The 26,562-nt window shown below is 41.7% G+C and overlaps 1 protein-coding gene across 5 annotated transcripts in view; it reads left to right on the plus strand.

The window, feature by feature from the left end:
• Nucleotides 1-15,888, plus strand: part of fbxo25 (F-box protein 25) — a 48,911-nt gene extending 33,023 nt beyond the window's left edge. For 2 of the 5 annotated variants that reach the window (XM_041188515.1, XM_041188518.1), the window contains 4 exons: nucleotides 750-932; nucleotides 6,895-7,038; nucleotides 14,667-14,693; nucleotides 14,971-15,888. In XM_041188515.1, the coding sequence (XP_041044449.1) occupies nucleotides 750-932; nucleotides 6,895-7,038; nucleotides 14,667-14,693; nucleotides 14,971-15,060 (444 nt within the window). In that variant the 3' untranslated portion in view covers nucleotides 15,061-15,888. Of the gene's footprint in view, nucleotides 1-749; nucleotides 933-6,894; nucleotides 7,049-12,153; nucleotides 12,291-14,666; nucleotides 14,694-14,970 lie in introns of those variants that run through there. The other 3 variants (XM_041188516.1, XM_041188519.1, XM_041188517.1) reach the window with 3 other exon arrangements.
• The last annotated feature ends 10,674 nt before the right edge of the window (nucleotides 15,889-26,562 follow it).

Genomic DNA, 26,562 nt, shown 5'->3' on the forward strand with positions numbered 1-26,562 from the left:
TGTTTTTGTTTTGGTGCTAACAGAGTATTGGTGAGTAAGTACCACTTGGTAACACTGATGTATTTCATCACTTGATTGGTGATTGGAAAGTAGACTGCTGGGGCAGGTTAAATTTTCCTGCTTTTGGCTGACAGGATGTACCTGGGCAAGTTTCCACTTTTTTTTTGGTAAATGCCGTTATTGTAATTGTTTGGCTAGAGGCGCATCTAGTTCTGGAGCATAGGTCTTCAGCACTACAGTCAGGATATTGTTGAGGTGCATAGCCTTTTCTATATCCAGTGCACTTATAAGGAATGTACATTTACAGCACTGCTTGTGAGACAGGAGGAGCAGGAGTGTTTGCTCCAGGCCCAGTAAGCTTTCTTCCACATGATTGGACCCTGCTATTTGGCAAATGACCCTCCTTATCAGACATCTGTTTCTGGGCTACTTTTGAAACCCAGTGGGAGACCTGTTGAATTTCGGCATGTCTTACAACTGGGTTTCCTATGCATATTAAAAAAAAATCATTTTTCACCTCAATCCCACCCCTCCCCTGTCCTCAGTTGAGTTAGTCAGGCTCTGAGTAAATATTGGGTCCTATATTTCTAAACCTGAAAGTCCTCTGGTACACTCCTGAGGGTTGTAACTGCATTGTGTAAATGGTGTAGTATCTTATAATTTCAGCAATATTATAAAAATCTTGGTATAAAAAAGCACTATTCTCCCATTTGAAGGAAGCTGATGGCACAATTTTTCTTTGTTTACAGCAAATAAATAATGGAGCAACATTGAGTGATCTTCCCCTTCATATGCAGAACAGCATTCTATATAGGTTTTCTGATGGTCTGGATATTGTCAGCTTGGGCCAAGTGACTTCTACTCTGCACATGCTCAGTGAAGATAGACATCTGTGGAAAAAACTTTGCCAGTACCATTTTGCAGAAAAGCAGGCAAGTCTGTCAGATGAAGTAGAATGTGACCTAATAAAATGCAGTCAAAGTATGAAACTGAAATAATTTGTGTGTGAAATGGCTTCAAAAGAACTAATGCTGAAATTGAGAAATAATAGTTTTACCCCTAGAATGCATGTTAAAACTGAGGATTATGATCAGTAGCTTCATCAAGCCTGCATGTGGAGTCACTACTTTAATACTTTAGTTGGATGCCTACGCTGTTCTCAGATATTGTGTTGAGGAGGTGTTCAGTTACACTGTGGTACTTTGTTGCAACGTCAGCCGACTGACAGGGTTCCAGAGTTGATGTTTTTTTTAAAAATCAGAACCGTAGCTGTCTTCTGTTACATTCGGCAATCCAATTGCACCCACTTGGGAGCATTCAAGGTAGAAATTCTTGGGGATTCCTGGTCTCAAGCTTTGCTAAGGTGATGTGAAGAAATTGTGTCTCCTGATTTTTCTCTCGTCACCTTGCAAGATATCTACCCATTTGAGAGTGGGGATATTAGTCTGCATTCTGTCTTCCAAGAATTTTTGCAGGCTAAGTGGCCACTTGTTATCATCAGATATCTGACCCAGTGTGCACCTACACTGAATCTGCATGCTTCATGCTCTCGTCGGGACTTGGAAAAATTTATTAATTTTGCTTCCAATCTCCACCCCTCCATCATTTTCACGTGGTCCATCTCTGACACTTCCCTTCCTTGACCTCTCTGTCTCAATTTCTGGTGATAGACTGTCCGCCAATATCCATTACAAGCCTACCGACTCCCACAGCTACCTCGACTACAGCTCCTTACACCCTGCTTCTTGTAAGGACTCCATCCCATTCTCTCAGTTCCTTCGCCTCCGTCGCATCTGTTCCGATGATGCTGCCTTCAAAAACAGTTCCTCTGACATGTCCTCCTTCTTCCTTAACTGAGGTTTTCCACCCACGGTCGTTGACAGGGCCCTCAACCGTGTCTGGCCCATCTCCCACGCATCCGCCCTCACGCCTTTTCCTCCCTCCCAGAAACATGATAGGGTCCCCCTTGTCCTCACTTATCACCCCACCAGCCTCCGCATTCAAAGGATCATCCTCCACCATTTCCGCCAACTCCAGCATGATGCCACCACCAAACACATCTTCCCTTCACCCCCCCTGTCGGCATTCCGTAGGGATCGTTCCCTCCGGGACACCCTGGTCCACTCCTCCATCACCCCCTACTCCTCAACCCCCACCTATGGCACCACCCCATGCCCACGCAAAAGATGTAACACCTGCCCCTTCACTTCCTCTCTCCTCACCGTCCAAGGGCCCAAACACTCCTTTCAAGTGAAGCAGCATTTCACTTGCATTTCCCCCAACTTAGTCTACTGCATTCGTTGCTCCCAAAGCGGTCTCCTCTACATTGGAGAGACCAAACGTAAACTGGGCGACCGCTTTGCAGAACACCTGTGGTCTGTCCACAAGAATGACCCAAACCTCCCTGTCGCTTGCCATTTTAACACTCCACCCTGCTCTCTTGCCCACATGTCTGTCCTTGGCTTGCTGCATTGTTCCAGTGAAGCCCAACGCAAACTGGAGGAACAATACCTCATCTTCCGACTAGGCACTTTACAGCCTTCCAGACTGAATATTGAAATTAACAACTTTAGGTCTTGAACTCCCTCCTCCATCCCCACCCCCTTTCTGTTTCTTCCCCCTTCCTTTTGTTTTTTCCAATAAATGATATAGATTTTTCTTTTCCCACCTATTTTTAAATATTTTTAAATTTTTTATGCTCCCCCCACCCCCACTAGAGCTATACCTTGAGTGCCCTACCATCCATTCTTAATTAGCACATTCGTTTAGATAATATCACCAACTTCAACACCTATGTGTTCTTTTGTCTGTGACATCTGTTGATGATCTGCTTCTATCAGTGCTTGTCCCTACAACCACACCACCCCCCACCACTTCTCCCCCCCCCCCACCCAACCCCCCACCTTAAACCAGCTTATATTTCACCCCTTCCTTGCATTCACCTAGTTCTGTTGAAGGGTCATGAGGACTCGAAACGTCAACTCTTCTCCACCGATGCTGCCAGACCTGCTGGGTTTTTCCAGGTAATTCTGTTTTTGTTCTGAATCTGCATGACTGTTCAAACAATAAGATTGAAGAATCCTCACTGAGAAATGCAGAGCCTAAACCGGGAAGTATAAATTAGAAATAAAAGACAAAGTGCTGGAAAAACTCAGCAGATCTGGCAGCATCTGTGAAGAGAGAAACAGAGTTAATGTTTCGAGTCCAATATGGCTCTTCTTCATAACTTGAAGTATCACATTTCCGATCTTAACCACTCCTTGCGTTTTTAGAGAGAGAGAGTTTTTCCTCCTGCTACCTTTGAGTTTTGCCGATCACCTTCATTTAGTGTCCTAATTGGTCCTTGACCCTTCCTCCAATGAAAGCAGTTCCTTGCTATTTTCTTTGTCCAGACCCCTGATTGTTTTGAACATCGCTATCAAACCTTCTCTAAGGGGAACAGACCCAGCTTCTCCAATTTATCCATTTAACTAAAGTGCCCCGTACCTGGGCCATTCTCAGATCTTTTCTGCACTCCCTCTGCCTTCACAATGCTCAAGTGTTTTATAACCAGTGTTTTATAAAGGTTCTCCGTCAGTGATTTGTGCATATTTACCACCAAGTTTCTCTATTCCTATAACCCCCTCTGTAGAATTATATCCTTTTATTTTATATTGCCTCTCATTCTTTCCACCAAAATGTATCACATCACACTTCTCTTCATTAAATTTTCTGCCATCTATCCACTCATTCCACTGGTCTGTCTGTGGTCCTCTTGAAATCTATCACTATCTTCCTCGAGGTTCACTATCTTCCATAAATATTTGTGTCATCTGCAAATTTTGAAATTGTGCCCTGCTCTTATGATGTAGCAAATGTGTGCCAGGCTGACCAAATCCACTAGGGAAACTTGGTCGCGCTATCACAATGGTTTTACAACTTGTGTTTATTATGAGAAGATGTGTGCACTGAATTCAGAAGTAATGAGTCCGCCAAGACCTTTTAGAGATTTTTTTTAAAAATTAAAATTTTTATTAACAAAAAAAATTTCAAGAACATAAGACTACAATTACTAGTATAATAAATCCTAAAATTCTTTAACCTGACTCCCAGTTATATACCCTCTTTAAAGCAACAGTCCAAAATAGATAAAAGCAAAATATTGTAGATGCTGGAAATCTGAAACAAAAACAGCTGGAAAAACTCAGCAGGTCTGACAGCATCTGCGGAAAGGAAGACAATTAACGTTTTGAGTCCGTATGACTCTTCATTAGACTAAGGAAAAATAGAAAGGAGGTGAAATATAAGCTGGTTGAGGGGGGTGGGACAGGTAGAGCTGGATAGAGGGCCAGTGATAGGTTGAGGCAAAGAAGAGATTGTCATAGACAAAAGGACAAAGGGGTGTTGATGGTGGTGATATTAGCTAAGGAATGTATTAATGGTAACATTAAGAGTAGAAAGCAGGGCGGGCAAGTGACAGATGGCCTGGGTGGGGTGGGGGAAAGGGATCAAAATAGGCTAAAAGTTGGAGATAAAATAATGGATGGAAATAAATTTAAAACTAATAGAAATAGGTGGGAAAAGAAAAATATATATTTTTTAAATTATCAATTATTGGAAAAAGAGGATCGGAAAGGGGGTGGGGATGGAGAAGAGAATTCATGATATGAAGTTGTTGAACTCTGTGTTAAGTCCGGAAGGCTGCAAAGTGCCTAATCGGAAGATGAGGTGCTGTTCCTCAAGTTTGCATTGAGCTTCACTGGAACATTGCAGCAGGCCAAGGACAGACATGTGGGTATGAGAGCAAGGTGGTGTGTTGAAATGGCAAGCGACAGGGAGGTCTGGGTCATGCTTGCGGACAGACCAAAGCAGTCACCCAGTCTGCATTTGGTCTCTCCAATGTAGAGGAAACCGCATTGGGAGCAGTGAATGCAGTAGACTAAATTGAGGGAAGTGCAAGTGAAGTGCTGCTTCACTGGAAAGGAGTGTTTGGCCCCTTGGACGGTGAGGAGGGGGGAAGTAAAGGGGCAGGTGTTGCACTTTCTGTGGTTGCATGGGAAGTTGCCGTGGGAGGGGTTTGAGGTGTAGGGGATGATGGAGGAGTGGACCAGGGTGTCCCGAAGGGAACGGTCCCTATGGAATGTTGACGGAGGGGTGAAGAGAAGATGTGTTTGGTGGTGGCATCATGCTGGAGTTGGCGGAAATGGCCGAGGATGATCCTTTGAATGCGGAGGCTGGTGGAGTGATAAGTGAGGACAAGGGGGACCCTACCGTGGTTCTTGGAGGGAGAGGAACGTGTGAGGGCGGATGCGCGGGAGTTGGGCTGGACACAGTTGAGGGCCCTGTCAACCACCGTGGTTGGAAAACCTCAGTTAAGAAAGAAGGAAGACATGTCAGAGGAACTGTTTTGGAAAGTGGCATCATCGGAACAGATGTGAAGGAAGTGAGAGAATGGGATGGAGTCCTTACAGAAAGCAGGGCGTGAGGAGCTGTCGTCACACTGCACAACCAAGTCTAGGCCATTAATATAGACCAAGAAAAGCAATAGTCCTAATTATCATTAATCAATTCAAGTATCTTTTAAAGATTATCACAATCTAATCAATTAGGATCGAGTGCAACCAACGTGGAATGTTGAATGAAGGTTTAAGATATGAATTAATACATGAATGATACTGCAAAAACATACATGACAAGTAGTGAGTATTGTTTCAAATTGGGCCCGGCAGCAGGCATGCGTAAACGGCTTTTTCTTCTACTCTTTAGAGTACCTAAGTATTCTCTACTACTCAGACCCCTCAAGAGTATTTGACCCGAGGCTTCCTTGAGAGCTTTTTTCCACTGCCTACTGCACTGAGCTCTCCCAAATTCTCTCTTTTTATACTGTTTTTCAGAGGTGGATACCTGGATTATTGACTAGTTCTTATGGTCCTATAAAGCATTGAGTTCTTTGTCTGAGCCTTGGGTTGAAAATCCCACCTTTTAATGTCATTCACCTGCCATTAGCTTCTTGGGCTTTTGCACATACCTCTTGGCCATGATCAATCACTCTTGCCTCGTCTTTACCTCTCATCTTTTCCATATTGCATCTCAAACTGTTCTATCTGAATAGTTTCATCCTCCCCAGTAAAATCCATCTCGAGCATCAAACTGACTACCACAAGTTTAATTATCAGTTATTTATGTCTTAAGACTGTGTCTAAGACCTGTTAACAAGTTGTTCATAATAGCCATTCATATCAGTTGTCTTATTCAGGCTGTTGAACCATGATGTTGATCACTAAAATAAGTTATATTCTACTTCCACACACAATTAATTAAGCAAGGTTAAATGAAAAGCCTAGCACAGCTTTGTACTATGTTTGTTTTAAGTATTGCACTCTAACTGTTTCAAGAGGCCTTCTATTCCTGGGTCCTTTTTCAGGCTAGTCATCATTATCTAAGGCTAGTTATCCCATTAGCCACCTTTCTGTGGAAATGAAACCTTAAATTTCCAGTGAAATGAAACTTGCAGCACTAACCCATGTTGCCAGTGTCCCTTTTATTCCATGGGCTTCAAATTGGCTGACAAACCTGTTGTATGGATGACCCCTTATCAAAAACCATTTGGAAGTCCATCTACATAACATCAGTTGCATTATCTTCTTCAACACTTAATTGATTTTTTTGGATGAAATGAAGTTTGCATTGTTTGGCAAAACCCTCTCCACTCTCCTCCCCCATTTACTTGAAGTGGTATAATTCTTACGAATTCATTTTAAAATGCATTATTCCATTTCTTGCATGAAACATTATTGTAACAAAAATCACTTTGCAGCTTTTCCCCTTCTTCAAAGACCTTCTGAATTAAGTAACTTTGAGTGAAATGTTTTAAGCATGAAGTTAGCCAAACTTTGCATCTGATGTCCTTTGCAGTTCTGCAGGCACCTGATTCTGACTGAGAAGGGCTGCGTTGACTGGAAACTAATGTATTTCACACTACAAAAATATTGTCCAAAGAAGGAGCAATATGGAGATGCCCTACAGTTCTGTCGCCATTGCAGCATTTTGTTCTGGAAGGTAATTTGATGTCAGTACCAAGTCCACCTGAAAATCATCTTCGTTTCTAATACTGTGATTGACTATTTTAAAAATAACAAGATCTATGAGAGGTTTTTTCTCTATCGTTTTAAGTATCACTAGTAGACAGCCAAACTGCATTATATGCATGTAGCAAACAATGCATACATGCATGGAATTTTCTCTTTTCCCCAGTGATGTGACTAAACCCCATATTTGTAACTGCTTGCTTGCATCAATTTTGAATGTTTAATTTGGGCTAATATGCAGCCTTTTCAAATGTATGTTATTCAGGATTAGAGAAAATAACTGATTGTGTACCATTTGAAACTTGCATTTTAATACGGCAATTTTTGTGGGGGGTTTTTTTGCTCGAGCATCAAAACAGCACAAGAGCAGCTGAGTGTTCCGAAACAATCACGGAGGTAAAACTGAAGAAGGAACGCCACAGCCTTCATGGAGGGTCGAATCTGAGGAATTGTATAATAAGTCTTGGGATAAATATTTGGTAGTTACTGTTCAAGTATTATAAGTATTTAGTTTAGTGGTTAAAGTTTATGTATTGGTGTTAAATTGTTAAAATTGATTTGTTTTACTTTTAAAGGTATTTAAATACTTATTGGCTAACATGGCAGGGCAGCTGGGGCACATCCTATGCCATGTGGGAACTCAAGGACACTGTATCCTGCAGAACCACCATGCAGGAAGTGCTGCCAACTGCTCAAGCTCTTTGAGCTTGAAGGGGTGGCTGGCATCACTATAGCACGTACTGGAAGCTGAGAGTTTTGTGGACAGCATGTCTCGGGAGGTGGTCACCCTGCAGCTACAAATAGTTCACAGGGAGAGGGAATGGGTGACCATCAGAAGGAACACCCAGGCAGTGCAGGAAACTCTTGGGACTGTGATATCCACAAACACTGGCATTCTGTGCCTCCCAGGTTCCAGAGTTTTTAGAGACAGGAAGAAGATTAAAGAACAGGATGTCCGAAAGTGATTATCTCTAATTCCAGTGTGACGTGCGTGTGAGTACAGAAACTGGAAGATAATAGCAGTGAATATGTGGTTGAAGAGGTCGCGCAGGAAAGAAGGCTTTAGATTTCTGAGGTGGGAGGGACCTGTACAAACCAGATGGGTTGTGCCTGAACAGGGCTGAGATCAATAAGCCCTCCGCAAAGACAACTAATGTGATGGGGGTGAGTTTAAAAGCCACCAGGACACAGCAGCAGAGAAGAGTGACCTGATGCACAGAAAACCAATTCAAACAAATTGCAATAGAACAAAAAATAGAGTAATGAGAATCAAAAGCGAATGGAGATTTTTTTAAAAAGTAAAGCAATTGAGCATGGTGTTGAAATGTATATGTGTTAGTGGAAGGAGAGTAATGCATAAGGTGGTTCAGCTGCAGATGCAAATTGCGACTTGGGGTTATGATATAGTGGCTATAACAGATCTGGCTTCAACTTGGGGAGGAATGGAGAAATATTCCTGCCTGCAATGTATTCAGGAGGGATAGGGAAAAGAAAAAGGTTCGGGGTGTTTGGGTAGTAGGAATGTTGGTCAGGGATATTACAGTTCTACAGAGGGAAGCTAAACTAAAGGGTTCAAAGACTGAGGGGGGAATTTTCTCCCCATCTGGGGAGCTGAGCAGGCACAGGGAAGGTGATTGGTTGCATGCTGCCATTTTAAGTGGGCAGACCAATTAAGGCCCCCACCAGTGTGAAGCGCACCCGAAAGCATTGAGCGCTCCCTGTGCGGCTGGAGGGAGGAGGCTGAGTCGGGGCCTGCGCTCTTTTGTGAAAGAGCCCAGAAATCTCTTGAGGCACAGAGCTGCCTCAGGGAGATTAGTTTGATTTTGAAAAATTTAAATAAAGAAAGAAAAAATTTTTTAAGACGTCCCCTCATGTGATAGTGTCACATGAGCTGGGACATGTCAATGAATTTTAATCATTTTTTTATTCAATTTATAAACACTCCATGAAATCTCATCCCGCCTGTGGTTGTATAGGCAACCCTGTTAATTGATTGAAGTGGCTTTTAAATGGCCTTAATAAGCCTTTGACAGTTCAGCCAGTGTGCACATGCCAAACTGAAGATCGGAATGATGCGCGGTGACGTCAGGACACACACCTGACGTCACTGCATGCCATTTTACGTGTCGGCAAATGGGCCCCCCCTCCCTCTCCCTGCTCGCCGACCAAAAGATTCATGCCTGGGTTTATTAGGTTAGAGCTGAGGTACAAGAAAAGGAGCTATTATATTGTTGGGTGTTTACTATAGGTTCCCAAATATTGCGAAGGAGATTGAAGAGCAAATCTGTAAGTAAATTTGGAGAAATACAAGCATAATCTAGCAGTAATAATAAGGGATTTCACCCGAACAAAGGCTGGGGATTTAAAAGAAGCAGAGTGAAGGGCAAGGAGGCTGATGACGGAAGTTCTCCTCCTCCATTCTGTTTCAAGCCCAATGATGGTTGTAACAGTGTTGGATTTAGTTCTTGGGAGTGTAGTAGAGAACTGCCGTGTTTTTCTTGGGGAAAAGCTCTGGGCAATAATTCTGATATAATTAATATTTAAGTACAATAATAAAAACAAAAAGGGACAAAAAGATCAAAGATGAAAATATCAAACTAGTGGGAAACCAATTTCTGTGATTTAAAGGATCGACCACAGGTGTACTGGGCAAAAAAAAACTTGGAAAGCAGTAAATAAGCAAAGACGAAGAGTTTTTGTTTGTTCGTGGATGAACCAAGCTTGTTCCCATAAGGAAGAATGATAAAGAACCCAAAGTTAGGGCTCCCAGGATGATAAATAAAGGTTAAAATAAAATAGAAAAATTAGGTTTATGACAAATGTCAGGTACAGAATACAACTGGAAATCAGAATAATCAGAATATAAAGAGTGCAGAGAAAATTGCAAAAGATACAAGGGCAAAGGGAGAGTATGAGGAAAATTTGCAAGTAACATGAAAAGGAGCCCAAAATCTATTACTTTTTTTACTTATATGTTTGTAATTGGAATTGAGAGAACAATTAGGGACATAAAAGGAAATTTTGTGGAGGCAGACAGTATGACTAAGGTACTGAATGAGTACTTTGTATCTGTCTTCACAAAGACTAGGATGAAGCAAATGTTGCTGTAGAGGAGGTGGGTGCAGTTTTAAATTGGATAAAAATAGAAAAAAGGTGCTAAATGGGTTAGCATCATTCAGTTAACTAATCATCTGGTCCAAATGGGATGTATCCTAGTTTGCTGAGGGAAGATAGAGGAGATACAGCAGAGAAGCTCTGGCTGCAATCTTAGAACCTCCCTAAATATTGGAATGGTCTGGAGGAATGCAAATCTTACACCCCTCTTCAAAAAAAGGGAAGAGGGATCAACATGGGAACTACAGACCAGACAGTCTAACGTAAGGTAAGAAAGTACTAGAGATTATTGTGAACAATAAGTTAATTCTCACTTGGAGAAATATGGATTAATAAGGGACAGCCAATATGTTTTTATTAAAGGCAAATGGAGCCTGACCAACTTGACTGTTACTTTAGAAACAAACCTGAAGGTTGATGAAGGATACCTATATTTGATGGACCTTCAGAAGGCATTTGATAAACACTTAATTGGAAAGTAAAAGCACGTGGTATTAAAGAATGATTGTAACTTGTGTAGAAAAATTATCCAAGTGATGGGGGGGGGGCAAAGTGTAGTGATGAACGTTTTTATGATGAGAGAAGTATTCAATGGGCTCCCCTAGGGGTTGATATTAGGATCATTGTTTTCTTATATACGAATGACCTGGACTTGAGTGGGCAATATAAAACTTAGCAACATAGTAAATAATGAGCATAAAAGTAGAAGGCATCAGGAGGACATAGACTGTTAAATGGGCAAAAACCTGGCAGATGCAATTTAATGTGGACTTTGCACTTTTGAAGTCACAACATCAAGAAACAGTAGAATCTAAAGGGTACTATTTTGAAAGGGATGCATGAACAGAAAGTCCTAGGGGTGCATATTTTTAAAATCTTTGAAGATGACTTGGTAAGTTGAGAAGGTGGTTAAGAGAGAATACAGGATACTTGGTTTTATAAATAGAAGCATTGCATACAAGGATGTCATGCTAAAACTTTACAAGACTCTGCTTGGGCCCAGCTGGAGTATTGTGTACAATTCTGACCTCCGTGCTTTAGTAAATCTCTGCTATACCCTCTCCAGGGCCCTGACACCCTTCCTAGAGTAATATCAAGAAAGAGGGAGATTAGTTATGTGGAGAGATTGGAGAAGTTGAACTTATTCTCCTTTGAAGTGGAGAAGATTAAGGGAGACCTAATACAGGTACTTGAGGACTTTTTATGTAGCAAGTAGGGAGAAAGTAATTTCTTTGGCAAATTAGTTGGTAACCATGGGTCATAGATATTTAAAAAGTTGCAAGGGAAATGAGACATTTCTTTGCGCAGAGAAGCACACTACCTGAAAGGATGGTGAAATCAGATTACACAAGAACTTCTGGAAGGTAGTTGGATGTTTATTTGAAGTCTGATTTGCAGGATTCTAGGGGGAAAAGTAGGAGTGTGAGATTAATCTGGGCAGCTCTTTCAAAGAACCAGTACAGGACTGATAGGCTAAATGGCTTCCTTCTCTGCTGTAAGATTCCCATTCATATAATACAAGCATAAGATTACAGGACTATGAGTATTACAATAGGTCTGTGGTCTTGGATTCATGAACTGAATGGTTGTGAGCATGATAATATGACAGTACATTGACATTCCCTGCCTAGAGTAGAACTAGACTAGAGGGAAGTTTTTCTAATACAGTGAGAGCTGCATTGACCTTGCTAAAGTGGGTGTGAAGTTTCAGTCCGATGGAATATATTTTAAATGCATTTTTTTAAATCTAGAATTGTCCCAGTATGAAGTATTTTGATATAAAGTTTCCAGTAATTGAATTTTAAATCTATTTCTGAATGAGCATTGCATTTTAACTTATGTAGTTTTGAATTAATTCCAGATTGCAGTTTTTTTTTTATTTAGGTTATCTGAATTCAGAGCCAATTTGTTGACTTTAAGTTTAAATGTTGACTTAAATACTTATAGAGCGTTTGTTGTTTTTTTTTTGAAGCAAAATATGTTACCAACCGCAGCAGCTTATTTATGTAACACTTCTAATATAGTAAAACAGATGCAACACAGGAAAACATCCTAAGACACTTCCCAGGAGTATAATAAGAACAGATTTGTCACCCAGCCAGAAAAGGAAACATTAGGACAGGTCAAAGAGGTAGGTTTTAATAAGTGTCTTAATGGAGGAGAGAGGGGGGTGGGAGACTAGTTTAGGGAGCGAATTCCAACGCTTGGGGCTTAAGCAACTGAATGGTCAACAATGTTGAGGTGAAGGAGATCTGGTATGTACAGTAAGCCAAAATTGGAGAAATTAAGGTCTCAAAGGGCTACAGGCTAGAGGAGTTGGAGGCCATGGAACGATTTGCATGTGATGAGAATTTTAAAATTGAAGCATTTGGAAACCAGGAAAAAATGTATGTCAGCAAGTACAGGGGTAATGGGTGAATGTTAGTTGTTGCAAGTTGGGATACGAGCAGTTTTGGATGAGCTCAAGCCAAAGGAAGGTCAGACTCTGAGCAGGAGAACATTGGAATAGTGGATAAAAACAAAAAAACTGTGGATGCTGGAAATCCAAAACAAAAACAGAATTACCTGGAAAAACTCAGCAGGTCTGGCAGCATCGGCGGAGAAGAAAAGAGTTGACGTTTCGAGTCCTCATGACCCTTCGACAGAACTTGAGTTCGAGTCCAAGAAAGAGTTGAAATATAAGCTGGTTTAAGGTGTGTGTGTGTGCGTGTGTGTGTGCGTGTGTGTGTGCGTGTGTGTGTGCGTGTGTGTGTGCGTGTGTGTGTGCGTGTGTGTGTGCGTGTGTGTGTGCGTGTGTGTGTGCGTGTGTGTGTGCGTGTGTGTGTGCGTGTGTGTGTGCGGTGTGTGTGTGCGGTGTGTGTGTGCGGTGTGTGTGTGCGTGTGTGTGTGCGTGTGTGTGTGCGTGTGTGTGTGCGTGTGTGTGTGCGTGTGTGTGTGCGTGTGTGTGTGCGTGTGTGCGTGTGTGTGTGCGTGTGTGTGTGCGTGTGTGTGTGCGTGTGTGTGTGCGTGTGTGTGTGCGTGTGTGTGTGCGTGTGTGTGTGCGTGTGTGTGTGCGTGTGTGTGTGCGTGTGTGTGCGCGTGTGTGTGCGCGTGTGTGTGCGCGTGTGTGTGCGCGTGTGTGTGCGCGTGTGTGTGCGCGTGTGTGTGCGCGTGTGTGTGCGCGTGTGTGTGCGCGTGTGTGTGCGCGTGTGTGTGCGCGTGTGTGTGCGCGTGTGTGTGCGCGTGTGCGTGCGCGTGTGCGTGCGCGTGTGTGTGCGCGCGTGTGTGCGCGCGTGTGTGTGTGGTGGGGTTGGGGGGGGGGGGGTGCGGGGGGGAGAGAGAGAGAGAAAGAGAAGTGGAGGGGGTTGGTGTGGTTGTAGGGACAAACAAGCAGTGATAGAGGCAGATCATCAAACACCAGGAGGGAAATGGAAATCAATGAAGGTGAGCAAGGCAAAAGAGAGGTACGGAAATCTTATCGCAGAAAAGAACAGAGCTTCTTCAAGGAGGTAGGCATTTCTTGAAGAGCAGTGGCAGTCAATTAAACACAGATAAAAACAAAAAAACTGCGGATGCTGGAAATCCAAAACAAAAACAGAATTACCTGGAAAAACTCAGCATGTCTGGCAGCATCGGCGGAGAAGAAAAGAGTTGACGTTTCGAGTCCTCAATAGTGGAACCTGGAGGTAAATCATGGATGACGGTTTCAGCAGCAGATAGACTGAGGCAGGACAGGAGACATGCAATGTTACAGCGATGGAATTTGGCACTGTTGGTGATGGAGAGGATGTGTGGGTGAAAACTTAACTTGCCTTGGGGTCAAAGCAATAATAGATTGCAAAAATCTGAAACTTTTAGTTAAGTCCCTTTAAAATTTATGGCTCTCTTCTGTCATATTTACCCCACATTATTTACAGAAAATGTAAAAGTATTAGTATTTACTCTGTAAAATTTGTTTGAATGATAACGTCGATAAGTACTGAAGTATAACTTATACAGTGCTCTGTCAGGCTGCTTCCTATAAGCTGAGGAAAGTTTGAAGCTTGCTGATTCCCCTCAAAGCCATTATACTCGCCAGTATTGTTTGGACAAATTGTGAATTTTCATTCAATTCCCAACTATTGAATTAGAAATATGAAGCACGAGCATTGTGCACTGTCTGCTGTGTAGAGCAAGAAATCTAGCATCTCTAATTCATTAAATCTGTTATGAATAGTATCTGTTCATTCTTCACAATTGACCCCAAGCTATCTAATGAGTGAAAATAATCAGTTATTCCAATATCTTAAAACAAATTGCCAAAAATATCATACATATTGTGTAATTGTTTTTCATTCCATTAACCAATTAAGAGCAATATTACAGAACACTAACTTTTTATTTAGGAAAAGTTAACTGGAAGGGGTGATCAGGTTGGGAAAAATCCTTAACTCTTCTTTTAATTGTTCCTATTTATCCTTTTTCTCCCTTTTTCCTTCATGCTTCCCTTCTTCCTTGATCTCAAAGGACTACCATCTTGCTTTATTATTCAAGGTATTTTGAAATATTTACATCCTTGAATTCTAACTGCTTCAGTAAATTAAATAAATAATGATATAGCAGTCAAAATGTTGATACCTCAGTTAAACATAATGTTAGGAGACAAGGGCAGGATTGTAAAACTGCACATGGCATTTTCCATAAAGAGAAATTATGTTCGGCTTGCTTGAGAAGTAGCAAGCATGTGAGTAGCAAGTTTTTTGATACTCTAATCAGTCACGAAAGCACTTAAAAAGGTTTCTATTAATTTGTTATATTTCCTTTTTACTAGGACACAGGACATCCATGTACAGCCAACAATCCTGAAAGCTGCTCTACACCAGTATCACCTCAGCATTTCATAGACCTTTTTAAGTTTTAAATGGAGCTATTAATGCTTTAAAGATTTTATTTTAGATGGTGCTGTTTTTTGTAGGAGAGCACGTTGCTGCTTATTCTTGTGCAATACATGTGTTCTTGTATGCTGTTTTTATTTAAAACTAATTAGAAACATTTCCTCCATCAGAAAAGAAAATCATGTAGACTTAAGTTCCTGTAGAATACAAAAGCATTAACTCCATGTAAACATCTGGAAGTAGATTCTTGATTTAAAACCTTCAATAATGTTACAAGTTGTTAAGTTTAAAAATAAATATTTTTGCACATAATGGATACATTTAGCCTGAAATGTAATTTACATATTGAAACAGTTGCTTTAGTTCTGTTTTTTTAGCCTACATGTTAAAATCTGTTAAGATTGGTGAAAAAAAATTTCTAAACTAGTGTACCGCCTTTTTTAAAACAAAGCACTTTTTTCTGTTTTTTAAGCTGCTTTTTGAACAGGATATTAACCCCTACAAAGCATTATGTATGATTATTCATTAAGACTGATCCACATGGATAGGATAAAACCATGTTACTGCTATGAATTGTGATATTTAAGGTTTTTTCAAAAATATTGCAGATGTACATTATTTTATAAAATAATTCCAGCTGCCTGTGATGCTGGGATAAGAGGCTTGCTGAAAGCAAATACTATATTGTTACAAGCTTGAAGTGCAGAATATACAATTGTTGTTTAAAATGGAAAAAAAACTCCCACAATATTAATTAAATGTAAATTTTTTTTGGTGCGAAAACAGTAATGTATTGCTTGTATCCTGTAGATATTTGGGAAGTGAGGAGGAAATAAAGATAATTTGATCCCCAATTGTATAATCTATTCACCTATGTATTACATACTGGAGATTGAAGTCAATATTTGCTTTTTTAAAAAAAGTTTATTCTTCAGCTTTCTCCCTATTCCTGTCCTGCGTTTGCTGGGATAGGGTTCCAGTGATACCAGCAATACCTCTGGCAACCTGCCCTAATTACTGTTCTTCATGTGTGAGCCAAGATGATGTCTGAAAGCTATTGTCATAGATAACACAATGGCTGAGCCTAATCCTGTTGATTTACATGTGCACCATCTAGTTAGAGCAAATCATGATTGTAATTGTCTTGTGAACCTTTCTCAAGTTTGTGTTAGTATTTGAGGACAAACACCTGTATATGCATTTATTTTAACTTTCTGATCATCTTAGACTTTCCCCTCATTTGTTGCTTCTACTGGGATTGGTTATTTAGGGGAACAAGTTGCTTGTATATTTCCAAGTGAATACATGAATGAAGTAATCAGTTAAGATGAACACAAGGTAGATAATAACAAAAAAACTGCGGATGCTGGAAATCCAAAACAAAAACAGAATTACCTGGAAAAACTCGCAGGTCTGGCAGCATCGGCGGAGAAGAAAAGAGTTGACGTTTCGAGTCCTCATGACCCTTTGACAGAACTTGAGTTCAAGTACAAGAAAGAGTTGAAATATAAGCTGTTTTAAGGTGTGTTGGGGGGTGCGGAGAGAGAGAGAAGTGGAGGGAGTTGGTGTGGTTGTAGGGACAAAATGATGATCTGCTTCTATCACTGCTTGTTTGTCCCTACAACCGCACCAACCCCCTCCACTTCTCTCTCTCTCTCTCTCCGCCCCCCACCCCGCCACACACACACACACACACACACCTTAAACCAGCTTATATTTCAACTCTTTCTTGTACTCGAACTCAAGTTGTGATGCTGCCAGACCTGCTGAGCTTTTCCAGGTAATTCTGTTTTTGACAAGGTAGATAATATACTAACTTTTATACTCATTAGGATTTTTGTTTATTTTTGTGCGCACTAGCTTATCTTTTTATTGAAAGAATCCCAGTGGATCCCCTCACATTTTCTCCTGCAGTTTTTGTAAAGAAAATATTTCCTCATTATATATTTGATTTAATTTTTCTTTGCTTATTTAAGGTTGTGCTTGTTTAGCCTCTACTTACTAACCATAGCAATGCATTTATCCAGCATATTTGGCTGAATGCCTATAAAAGTACACTGCTTACCCTTTATATTTGTTCATCAAACACTGATGTTTAAGCTTTCCTCTCCTTTTCAAACTTTTTATTAAATTACAGTATGTGCTTGGCTCCTTGTCCAGATCGTCTTGTATAAATGCAAGAGATAGGAGCAGGAATAGGCCTTATGGTCCCTCAAGCTTGTTCTGCCATTCAGTAAGATTATGGCTGAATTTCTGCATCAACTCTAATTTCCTGCCCTGTCCCCATATCTCTTAGTTTACCAAAATCTATCAATTTCAGTCCTGTATATGCTCATTGAGCATTCACAGGACTCTGGAGTAGAGAATAACAAAGATTGACAACCTTTTTGAGTGAAGAGCTTTCTCTTTTATCACAATCCTAAATGATCAACCCGATACTTTGAGACTGATTTACAGTTATAAACTCTCCAGCTCGAGAAAACAGCCTGTCTGCATATTTATCCTGTAAAACCTTTTAGGAGCTTTATAGATCATTCTTCACCTCTAAACTACCTGATGTATGCGGAAAAGTGCCCAGGTTATGTATTCACAAAAAGCAGGACAAAAATTCAATCCGACCAATTACTATCCCATCAGTCTACTCTCAAGTCATCAGCAAAGTGATAGAAGGTGTCATCGACAGTGCTATCTACAGACACTCAGCAACAACAGCTCACCAATGCTCAGTTTGAGTTCCACTAGGGTCACTTGGCTCCAGGCTTCATTTCAGTCTTGGTCAAAACATGGACAAATGAGCTGAATTGAAGTGAAGTGAAAATGGCTGCCCTTGACATCAAGCAGCATTTGATTGAGTGTGTCATATGAAGGTAAGATAAGGAAGAAAACTGGAAGCAGAGTTGATGTGAAGTTTTCCAGTTCAGGGCAAGAGCAGGGAATTGTGCTGATATAGTCATCATTGTACCAGGAAAAAGGGGTGAAGGAGGGGACCCAGGTAGGCCTGGAACACAGAACGTTCCACACATACCACAAATAGGCTAGGACTCATGGGTAAGCATAGCAATACCTTTTTTGAAGGAATTGAGTTAAAGGAGTAGTTCAATATGAGAACAAGTTCAGCTAGGTGAAGGAGGATGGCTGCATGCATTATAGTCCAAAAATGGAAATGTTTTCCCACTTATCAATGAATTCATATTTTTGATTATCTTAAGCTTTGTCAAAAGTCAGGTCTCCTGTTTAGCACTAAAGAGTTAAAAGGCAATCATACTTCAGTATTGAACAAACTATTATAACTATGTTCATTCTCATTTAACAAGTGTTGAGAATATAATAGTTGAAACTAGAGCAGGTTTTGTAGTTGACACAAAAGGTACAGTTGTGAATAAATATTTTATGAGTGTTCACTTTTTTGTAATCTTGACAGCCCAGTCAAAGCATGGATAGTTACAAGCAAGTATTATATACTGATCCATATTGACCCTTGAGAAATCCCAAATTGGCTCTAGCATGAGAGAAATTGAAAACAAGCTTGGGAGCTGCATTCATTGCAAAAATTTCCACGAAAGTGCAGTTGAATTTTTAGAATACAGTTTAGATAATTCTAGATTGGTGTTCTGGTCATAGATGTGAATCTCATGTCAACTCTACCAAAGTAATAGTGGTTAACATTCAGTTCTCTGGATATTTTTCACTGATGATTCTAGCAAACCCAAGAACATCAGGCTCACATTTTCCTATGTGTTGAAATAATACATTATCAATGCAAAAATATCAATCTGCAGATTAATGTTTCCAGATAGCTATATTTTTTGGATTTATTATAGTTAGGATTTAAAGATGTAGGCATCATTGCCTTTCAACCCATAATAGCAAACACATGCAATGCCAATAAAACCATTGATTTCATTTTCTGTCTAGTAGTAAGCTTTTGCAATACATTTTAGATTATATTTCCTATTCCAATAACTGCCAGTACATTCCTGTATATGCCAAAAATGTCCTTTATGAATTTCAAAGCAGTCTCATTTCATATAAGAGATAATCAGATAGTGCTTCTCTATATATCAAATGCTGACTGTTACATTATAATATTGCAGAGGCCCAGTGGTGTAGTGCACTAATATCCACCAAGGAATGGTAGAATGCAAACTTAGCTCTAATGGTTTATAATATTGAATTTCATAACTTCAGGCAATTTGTGAACTGCTAAGCAAATATAATTCAGTGTGCCATGATATTTATTAATGGATAATTTAACTTGCCTTAGCTGCATTGGATCCTAGATCCCAGAGCTGATAAATATTCATCTCAACATTACATGAGCCTGTTTCTGCTCCAGTGATGGTGACTAGAACATCTGCCTGCCAGTGATTTAAGGTACTGACCCTAATGTATTTTGCAAGATCAGATCATTAGCATAGGCCAAAACTGCAACTCCTGTGTAATGTTGGGTGATTGTGGGGGTGGTAAGTTGTTGGATTGCTGACGGGATGAGGAATTTCAGAGCAAGTTTGTGGGGGAATATATTCTGAAAAATTCCTCTCTGACCCTCCGAGGTGATCAAAACCAGTCCAAAAGATTTATTAATTTAGGGTCACTTACCATCTTTATAATGCGGTATCAGTCCCAGTCAAGAACTGGACCGGCTCCTTTTACGAAGGTGTAGAGGGAGTCTGCACCCTTTGGCAATGTGTTCCAGGAAGCTCACTATTAAGCTGGTAGAAGAACTAACATGCAGTTAATGTCTATTTTTAAAAAGAATGACATCTTCATTTACTATGCACTGTGGTTTAATGGCTCCCCTCTTGCATTGGAGTGCTACTTTGGGCTGCTTTAGTGTGCTAAGTTGGAGTTTGGTGAGAGGGACCCTTCTGGGTTAATTTCTATCTATAGTCTTTAATTTAGCAATTAACTGAAAGTTGCTCTTTGGGTTGGCAGGAGGTGAGTTTTAGTCCACAGGCAGAAAAGGAATGGGTGATGACCAGACAGATTAAAAGCACTAGGCAGGTGTGTCCATCTCCCTCTCTAACAGATTTTGTGTTTTGAAAGCTGCTGGGGGAGATGGCTGTTGCTGTATTCTCCTGAGAAACCAAGTCCATGACACTGCAAGTGGCTCAGCTATACGGGGGAGAAAGAAGAGTGGGAGAGCAATAGTGATAGGGGATTCAATTGTAAGGGAAATAGATGTTTTGCAGCCACAGACATGACATCAGAATGGTGCCAGGTTCAAAGGTGTCACTAAGTGGCTGCAGGGTGTTCTAAAGGGGAGGGCTCATGGTCCATTAATACCAACAACATGGATAAAAAGAGGGATGAGGTCCTGAAAGCAGAGTATAAGGAGCTAGGAAATAAATTAAAATGGTAGTAATCTCAGGATTGCTCCCAATGCCACATGGTAGCAAGATCAGGAATAGGAGAATAGACCAGATGAATGTGTAGCTGGATCAATGGCGTAGGAGGGGGGATTTAGATTCCTGAGACAATGGGACCGATTCTGGGGAAGATAGCACCTGTACAAGCTGAACGGGTTGCACCCCAACAGGGCCGGCACCAATATCCTTGCAGGGGTATTTGCTAGTACTGAGGGGGAGGGTTTAAACTAGAGTAGCAGGAGGATGGGAACCTGAGCATGGAGACACGAGAGGGAAGCAAAGATAGGAATGAAAAAAGAAAAGTAGAAAGCAGTAGTGGAAGGCTGAGGAAATGAGGGATAGCCGAAAATAGGGATATTGTATTTTTAAAAAGTGTCTTTAGACTTGTTTTATTCACAATCTGAATGCATGGAGCATTTGTAATAAGGGAGACAAATTAACATTGCAAATAGATGTAAATGGGTACAGTATGATTGTGATTACAGAGACAATCCATAGAGGGAGTGCCATGGAGGAAGTGCAGTGAAGGTTCACCAGACTGATTCCTGGGATGGCAGGATTGTCATATGAGGAGAGATTGGGCTGACCAGGCCTGTATGTACTGGAGTTTAGATGAATGAGAGGGGATCTCATTGAAATATATAAAATTCTGACAGGGCTTGACAGACTGGATGCAGGGATGATGTTTCCTCTGGCTGGGGAATCTAGAATAAGAGGTCATAATCTCAGGATATGGGATCGGCCATTTAGGACTGAGATGAGAAACTTCTTCACTGAGGGTGGTGAACCTGTGGAATTCTAAACCACAGAAGGCTGTGGAGACCAAGTCACTGAACATATTTAAGTAGGAAGTAGATTTCTAGACTCTAAAGTCATCAAGGGTTATAGGGAGAGAGTGGGAGTTTGGCATTGAGATAGAGGCGATGATCATATTGAATGGCAGAGTAGGCTCGAAGGGCCGAACGACCAATCCCTAATTCTATTTTCCCATGTTTCTATGACATGGCTGCAGGGTGACCAAGGCTGTGAACTGAATATCCAAGCGTATTTGACATTTAGGAAGAACAGACAAAAAGAAAAAGCAGGTGGGGTGGCGTAGTTAGTTAAGGATGAAATCAGTGCAATAGTGGGAGAGGATTTTGGTTTAGAAAACCTAGATGTAGAATCAATCCAGGTGGAGCTAATCAGCAACAAAGGACAGAAAACAATAGTGGGAGCTGTCTTTAAGCCTCCAAACAGTGATGGTAAGGTAGGGGAATGGTATTAAACAGGAAATTAGAAATGTATGTAACAAGGGTGCTACAATAATCATAGGTGACTTTAACCTACATATAGACTGGGCAAACCAAATTAGCAAAAATATTGTGGCAGTTGAATTCCTGGAGTGTGTAAGGAACTGACTAGGGATCAAGCTATCCAAAATTTGGTATTGTGCAATGAGATGCGGTTAATTAATAATCTTGTGAGGGATCCTTTAGGGAAGAATGACCATAACATGATAGAATTCTTCAATAGGATGGAAAGTGAAGTAGTCCAATCTAAAGCTAGGGTCTCAAAGCTAAACAGGAAATTACAAAGGTGTGAGGCGTGAGCAGGCTAACATAGATTAGGAGACTTCATTAATAGGTATGACAGTGGCTTTGCAATGGCTAGTATATAAGTAACTAATGTATGCATTGCAGCTGTTATACATTCCTTTCTGATGCTAAAACACAACCATGCCTTACAAAAGAAATTACAGATAGTATTAGACCAAAAGAGGAGTCATATAAAGTTGTTAGAAAATGGACGGTAAAATCTTCTATAAGTATGTAAAAAGAAAAAGATTAGTGACGACAAATGTAGATCCCTTACAGTCCAAAACAGGAGAATTTATAACAGGGAACAAGGCAGAACAATTAAGATGGCACAAATAACTTCCAAGAAATTATAGGGAACCAAGAGTCTAGTAAGAAAGAGGAATTGAAGGCAATTAGTATTACTAAAAAAAAATGCTGGAGAAATTAATGGGATTGAAAGCCAATAAATCCCCAGGGCACTAAAGGAGGTGGCCATGGACATAGTGGATGCGTTTGTTGTCATCTTCCAAAATTCTTTAGATTCTGCAACAGTCCTAGCAAATTGGAAGGTGGCAAATGTAATCTTACTATTTAAAAAAGAGCTGGAGAAAACAGAGTTACAGACTAGTTAGCCTAACATCAGTAGTAGGATGTGATAACAAGGCACTTAGAAAATATCAATGGGATTAGACAAAGTCAACATGGATGTTTGAAAGGGAAATCATATTTGACCAACCTACTGGAGTTTTTTGAGGATTTAATTGGCAGAATAGGTAAGGGAGAACCAGTGCATGTGATTTATTTGGACTTTCAGAAAGCTTTTGATAAAGTCCACATAAGAGGTTTGTGCACAAAGTTGAAACACATGAAATTGGGAGTAATATATTGGCATGGATTGAGAAACAGAGAGTAGGAATAAATGGGGTTTTTTTTGGAGTGATAGGTGGTGACTAGTGGTGCACCGCAGGGGTCAGTACTTGGGCCCCATTATTCACAATATATATCAACGATTTGGATAACAGAACCAAGTGTAATATTTCCAAGCTTGCTGATGACATAAAAGTTGGTGAGAATGTGAGTGGTGAGTGGGATGTTAACAGGCTTCAGTGAGTGGGAAAATACATGGCAAAAACAGTATAACGTGGATATAGCTTCACCTTTATCCACTCCAGAAAAACAGAATGGCAGAGCATTGTTTAAATGGTGATAGATTATGGGGAATGTTGATCTACAAAGGGACCTGGTGTCCTTGTACACCAGTCACTGAAAATTTCATTGTGAGAGGACTTGAGTACAGGAGCAAGGAGGTCACATTTCTCAACGTTTGCAGCCCAGGACTGCTCCAGTGAAGACATGGCCTTGAAAGCCAAGAAGAGTTCAGTGACCCATTACTGGAATGCCTTTTGGAGGACCACCGTGATATCCTCCACCCCAGTTCTGGCCACAGAAGGTCCAGCTTTCTCACCACCCTGACTTGGGAGGCCTGATGCCAGCAGACACAGAAAATTCCGCCCTATGTTTCTTTCTTTTACAAAACCAATTTCTCATGTTACACAGTTCTTCAATCAGCTATCTGCTACCACAGATTTCCTTCAGATGCTTGCTTTCACCTAATACAATATTATTCTATGAGGAAGTGACACACAGGACAGAATTTTACATCCCGCAGGTAGGTGCACGCCTGACCCAATCGGGTGTAAAATAATGCACAATGATGTCGGGTGAGCATCTCAATGTCATCGTGCACTTGCGCAATATTTTGGTCGGTGGGCATGATCAGGTGCCAAAGCTGCACCCGCCATTAATTAACAGGCCACTTAAGGCCATTAACAATCCAATTGACAGCAATTTAACATTGCCTGTATGATTTTGCACTCGTTGCATGGGCAAAGTGGGCAGGCAGCCAGCTGACATCTTCAAAAACCTCATCCACGAGTGGGATAAAAAGAGCAGCATTGACAGTGGGAGTCATGTGGATAAAAGCAAAAAACTGCGGATGCTGGAAATCCAAAACAAAAACAACAACAGCAAAAGCAGGGATTGGACATCCCTCTACACCTCCATTCTCCACCGGGATGGTCTGAGGGCTCTCCGCTTCTTCCTCAAACAGAGGCCCAAACAATCCCTATCCACCACAACTCTCCTCTGGCTGAATTTGTTCTCACACTGAACAATTTCTCCTTAAACTCCTCTCACTTCCTCCAAAATAAAATGTGTGGCTATGGGTACCCGCATGGGCCCCTGTTATGCCTGTCTCTTTATGGGGTATGTGGAACATTCCTTGTTCCAGTCCTATTCCAGCCCCCTCTCACAATTCTTTCTCCGGTACCTCGATGACTGCTTCGGTGCTGCTTCATACTCTCATCTGGACCTGGAAAAATTTATTAATTTTGCTTCCAATTTCCATCCCTCCATCATTTTCACATGGTTCATCTCTGACACTTCCCTTCCCTTCCTTGACCTCTCTGTCTCAATTTCTGGTGATAGACTGTCCACCAATATCCATTACAAGCCTACCGACTCCCACAGCTACCTTGACTACAGCTCCTCACACTCCGCCTCCTGTAAGGACTCCATCCCATTCTCTCAGTTCCTTCGTCTCTGTCGCATCTGTTCTGATGATGCCACTTTCAAAAACAGTTCCTCTGACATGTCTTCCTTCCTCCTTAACCGAGGTTTTCCACCCACGGTCGTTGACAGGGCCCTCAACCGTGTCCAGCCCATCTCCCGTGCATCCACCCTCACACCTTCCTCTCCCTCCCAGAAACATGATAGGGTCCCCCTTGTCCTCACTTATCGCCCCACCAGCCTCCGCATTCAAAGGGTCATCCTCCGCCATTTCCGCAACTCCAGCATGATGCCACCACCAAACACATCTTCCCTTCACCCCCACCCCCACAACGGCGGCATTCCACAGGGATCGTTCCCTCCGGGACACCCTGGACCACTCCTCCATCACCCCCTACACCTCAACCCCCTCCCACGGCACCTTCCCATGCAACCGCAGAAGGTGCAATACCTGACCCTTTACTTCCCCCCCTCCTCACCGTCCAAGGGCCCAAACACTCCTTTCAAGTGAAGCAGTATTTCACTTGCACTTCCCTCAATTTAGCCTACTGCATTCGCTGCTCCCAATGCAGTCTCTCTACATTGGAGAGACCAAACGCAGTCTGGGTGACCGCTTTGCAGAACACCTCCAGTCTGTCCGCAAGCATGACCCAGACCTCCCTGTCGCTTGCCATTTCAACACACCACCCTGCTCTCATGCCCACATGTCTGTCCTTGGCCTGCTGCAATGTTCCAGTGAAACTCAACGCAAACTGGAGGAACAGTACCTCATCTTCCGACTAGGCACTTTACAGCTTTCCGGACTGAATATTGAGTTCAACAATTTTCGATCATGAACTCTCTCCTCCATCCCCACCCCCTTTCTAATCCCCCTTTTTTCCAATAATTTATATATACTTTTCTTTTCCCACCTATTTCCATTATTTTTAAATGTATTTCCATGCATTGTTATATCTCTACCTTTTAGCCTATTTCGATCCCTTCCCCCCACCCCACCCCTACTAGGACTATCTGTACCTTGCTCATCCTGCTTTCTACCCTTAATGTCACCTATTAGCACATTTCTTACCTAATATCACCACCATCAACACCTCTTTGTCCTTTTGTCTATGACATCTTTTGGCAATGTCCACTTAGCACTGTCCCTCTATCCAGCTCTATCTATCCCACCCACCCTGCCACCCACTTACACCAGCTTATATTTCACTTCTCTTCTATTTTTCCTTAGCTCTGTTGAAGAGTCATACGGACTCAAAACATGAGTAGTGAGGAGTTTGGTATATAGTTTGTTGCTGGTGACTTATTGGTACTTGGCAGCTTCAACTCTGTTCAGGTCTTCATTCTTAGCTTTTCCAGACTTCATTTCAGGACTCCTTGATGGCTCCGAGGAACCCGAAGGATTCAGACTGTGTGGACCCGTCCAGGTATCAGACAGCCTTCCATCTCGCTGGTAATGGGGATTGTGGTCTCCACTGGTGGCACCTCCTCTGAGGAGGAAGAGAGGGGCAGAAAGGAGGCCAGGTGCCCCAGTGCAGCTTCCAGGGGAGCGATCTGTGGGAGGAGAGGCGCAGACACAAAGGACACAGGGCCAGCAGGTAGTCCAAAGTGCAGGTGGCCGCAGAAGATGCCAATATCCTGCTGCCAGGACTTACAGGTGGTGATGCAGCTACCTCAATATATCCAAGGTACAATACTGAAGGAGGCCTCTCAAAGGAGAGCGTGACCTCCATTTGCCAGATGATTGGGCCTGAGATCAGCTCCGAATGTGTGGGTGGACACCCCATGCCAGTGGCTCTGAAGGTCACAGTGGGGGATCTCTGTGGACTCCACCAATCAGCTGTTCACAGTTGCATCAAGCTGGTGAGAGAACGCTCTGTTCAGGCAGGTACTGACCTTTATTCTTTACTGTACAGACAAGGCCAGCCAGGCTGAGTAAGCTAGAGACTTTGAAGTGATTGCTGGAATCCCCCACATTCAGGGTTCCATTGACTGCACACATGACTCACCCAAGAGAATGAGGATGAAGGTATCG

This window comes from Carcharodon carcharias, chromosome 5 (genome assembly GCF_017639515.1).
Source record: "Carcharodon carcharias isolate sCarCar2 chromosome 5, sCarCar2.pri, whole genome shotgun sequence".
Taxonomy (NCBI): Eukaryota; Metazoa; Chordata; class Chondrichthyes; order Lamniformes; family Lamnidae; genus Carcharodon; species Carcharodon carcharias.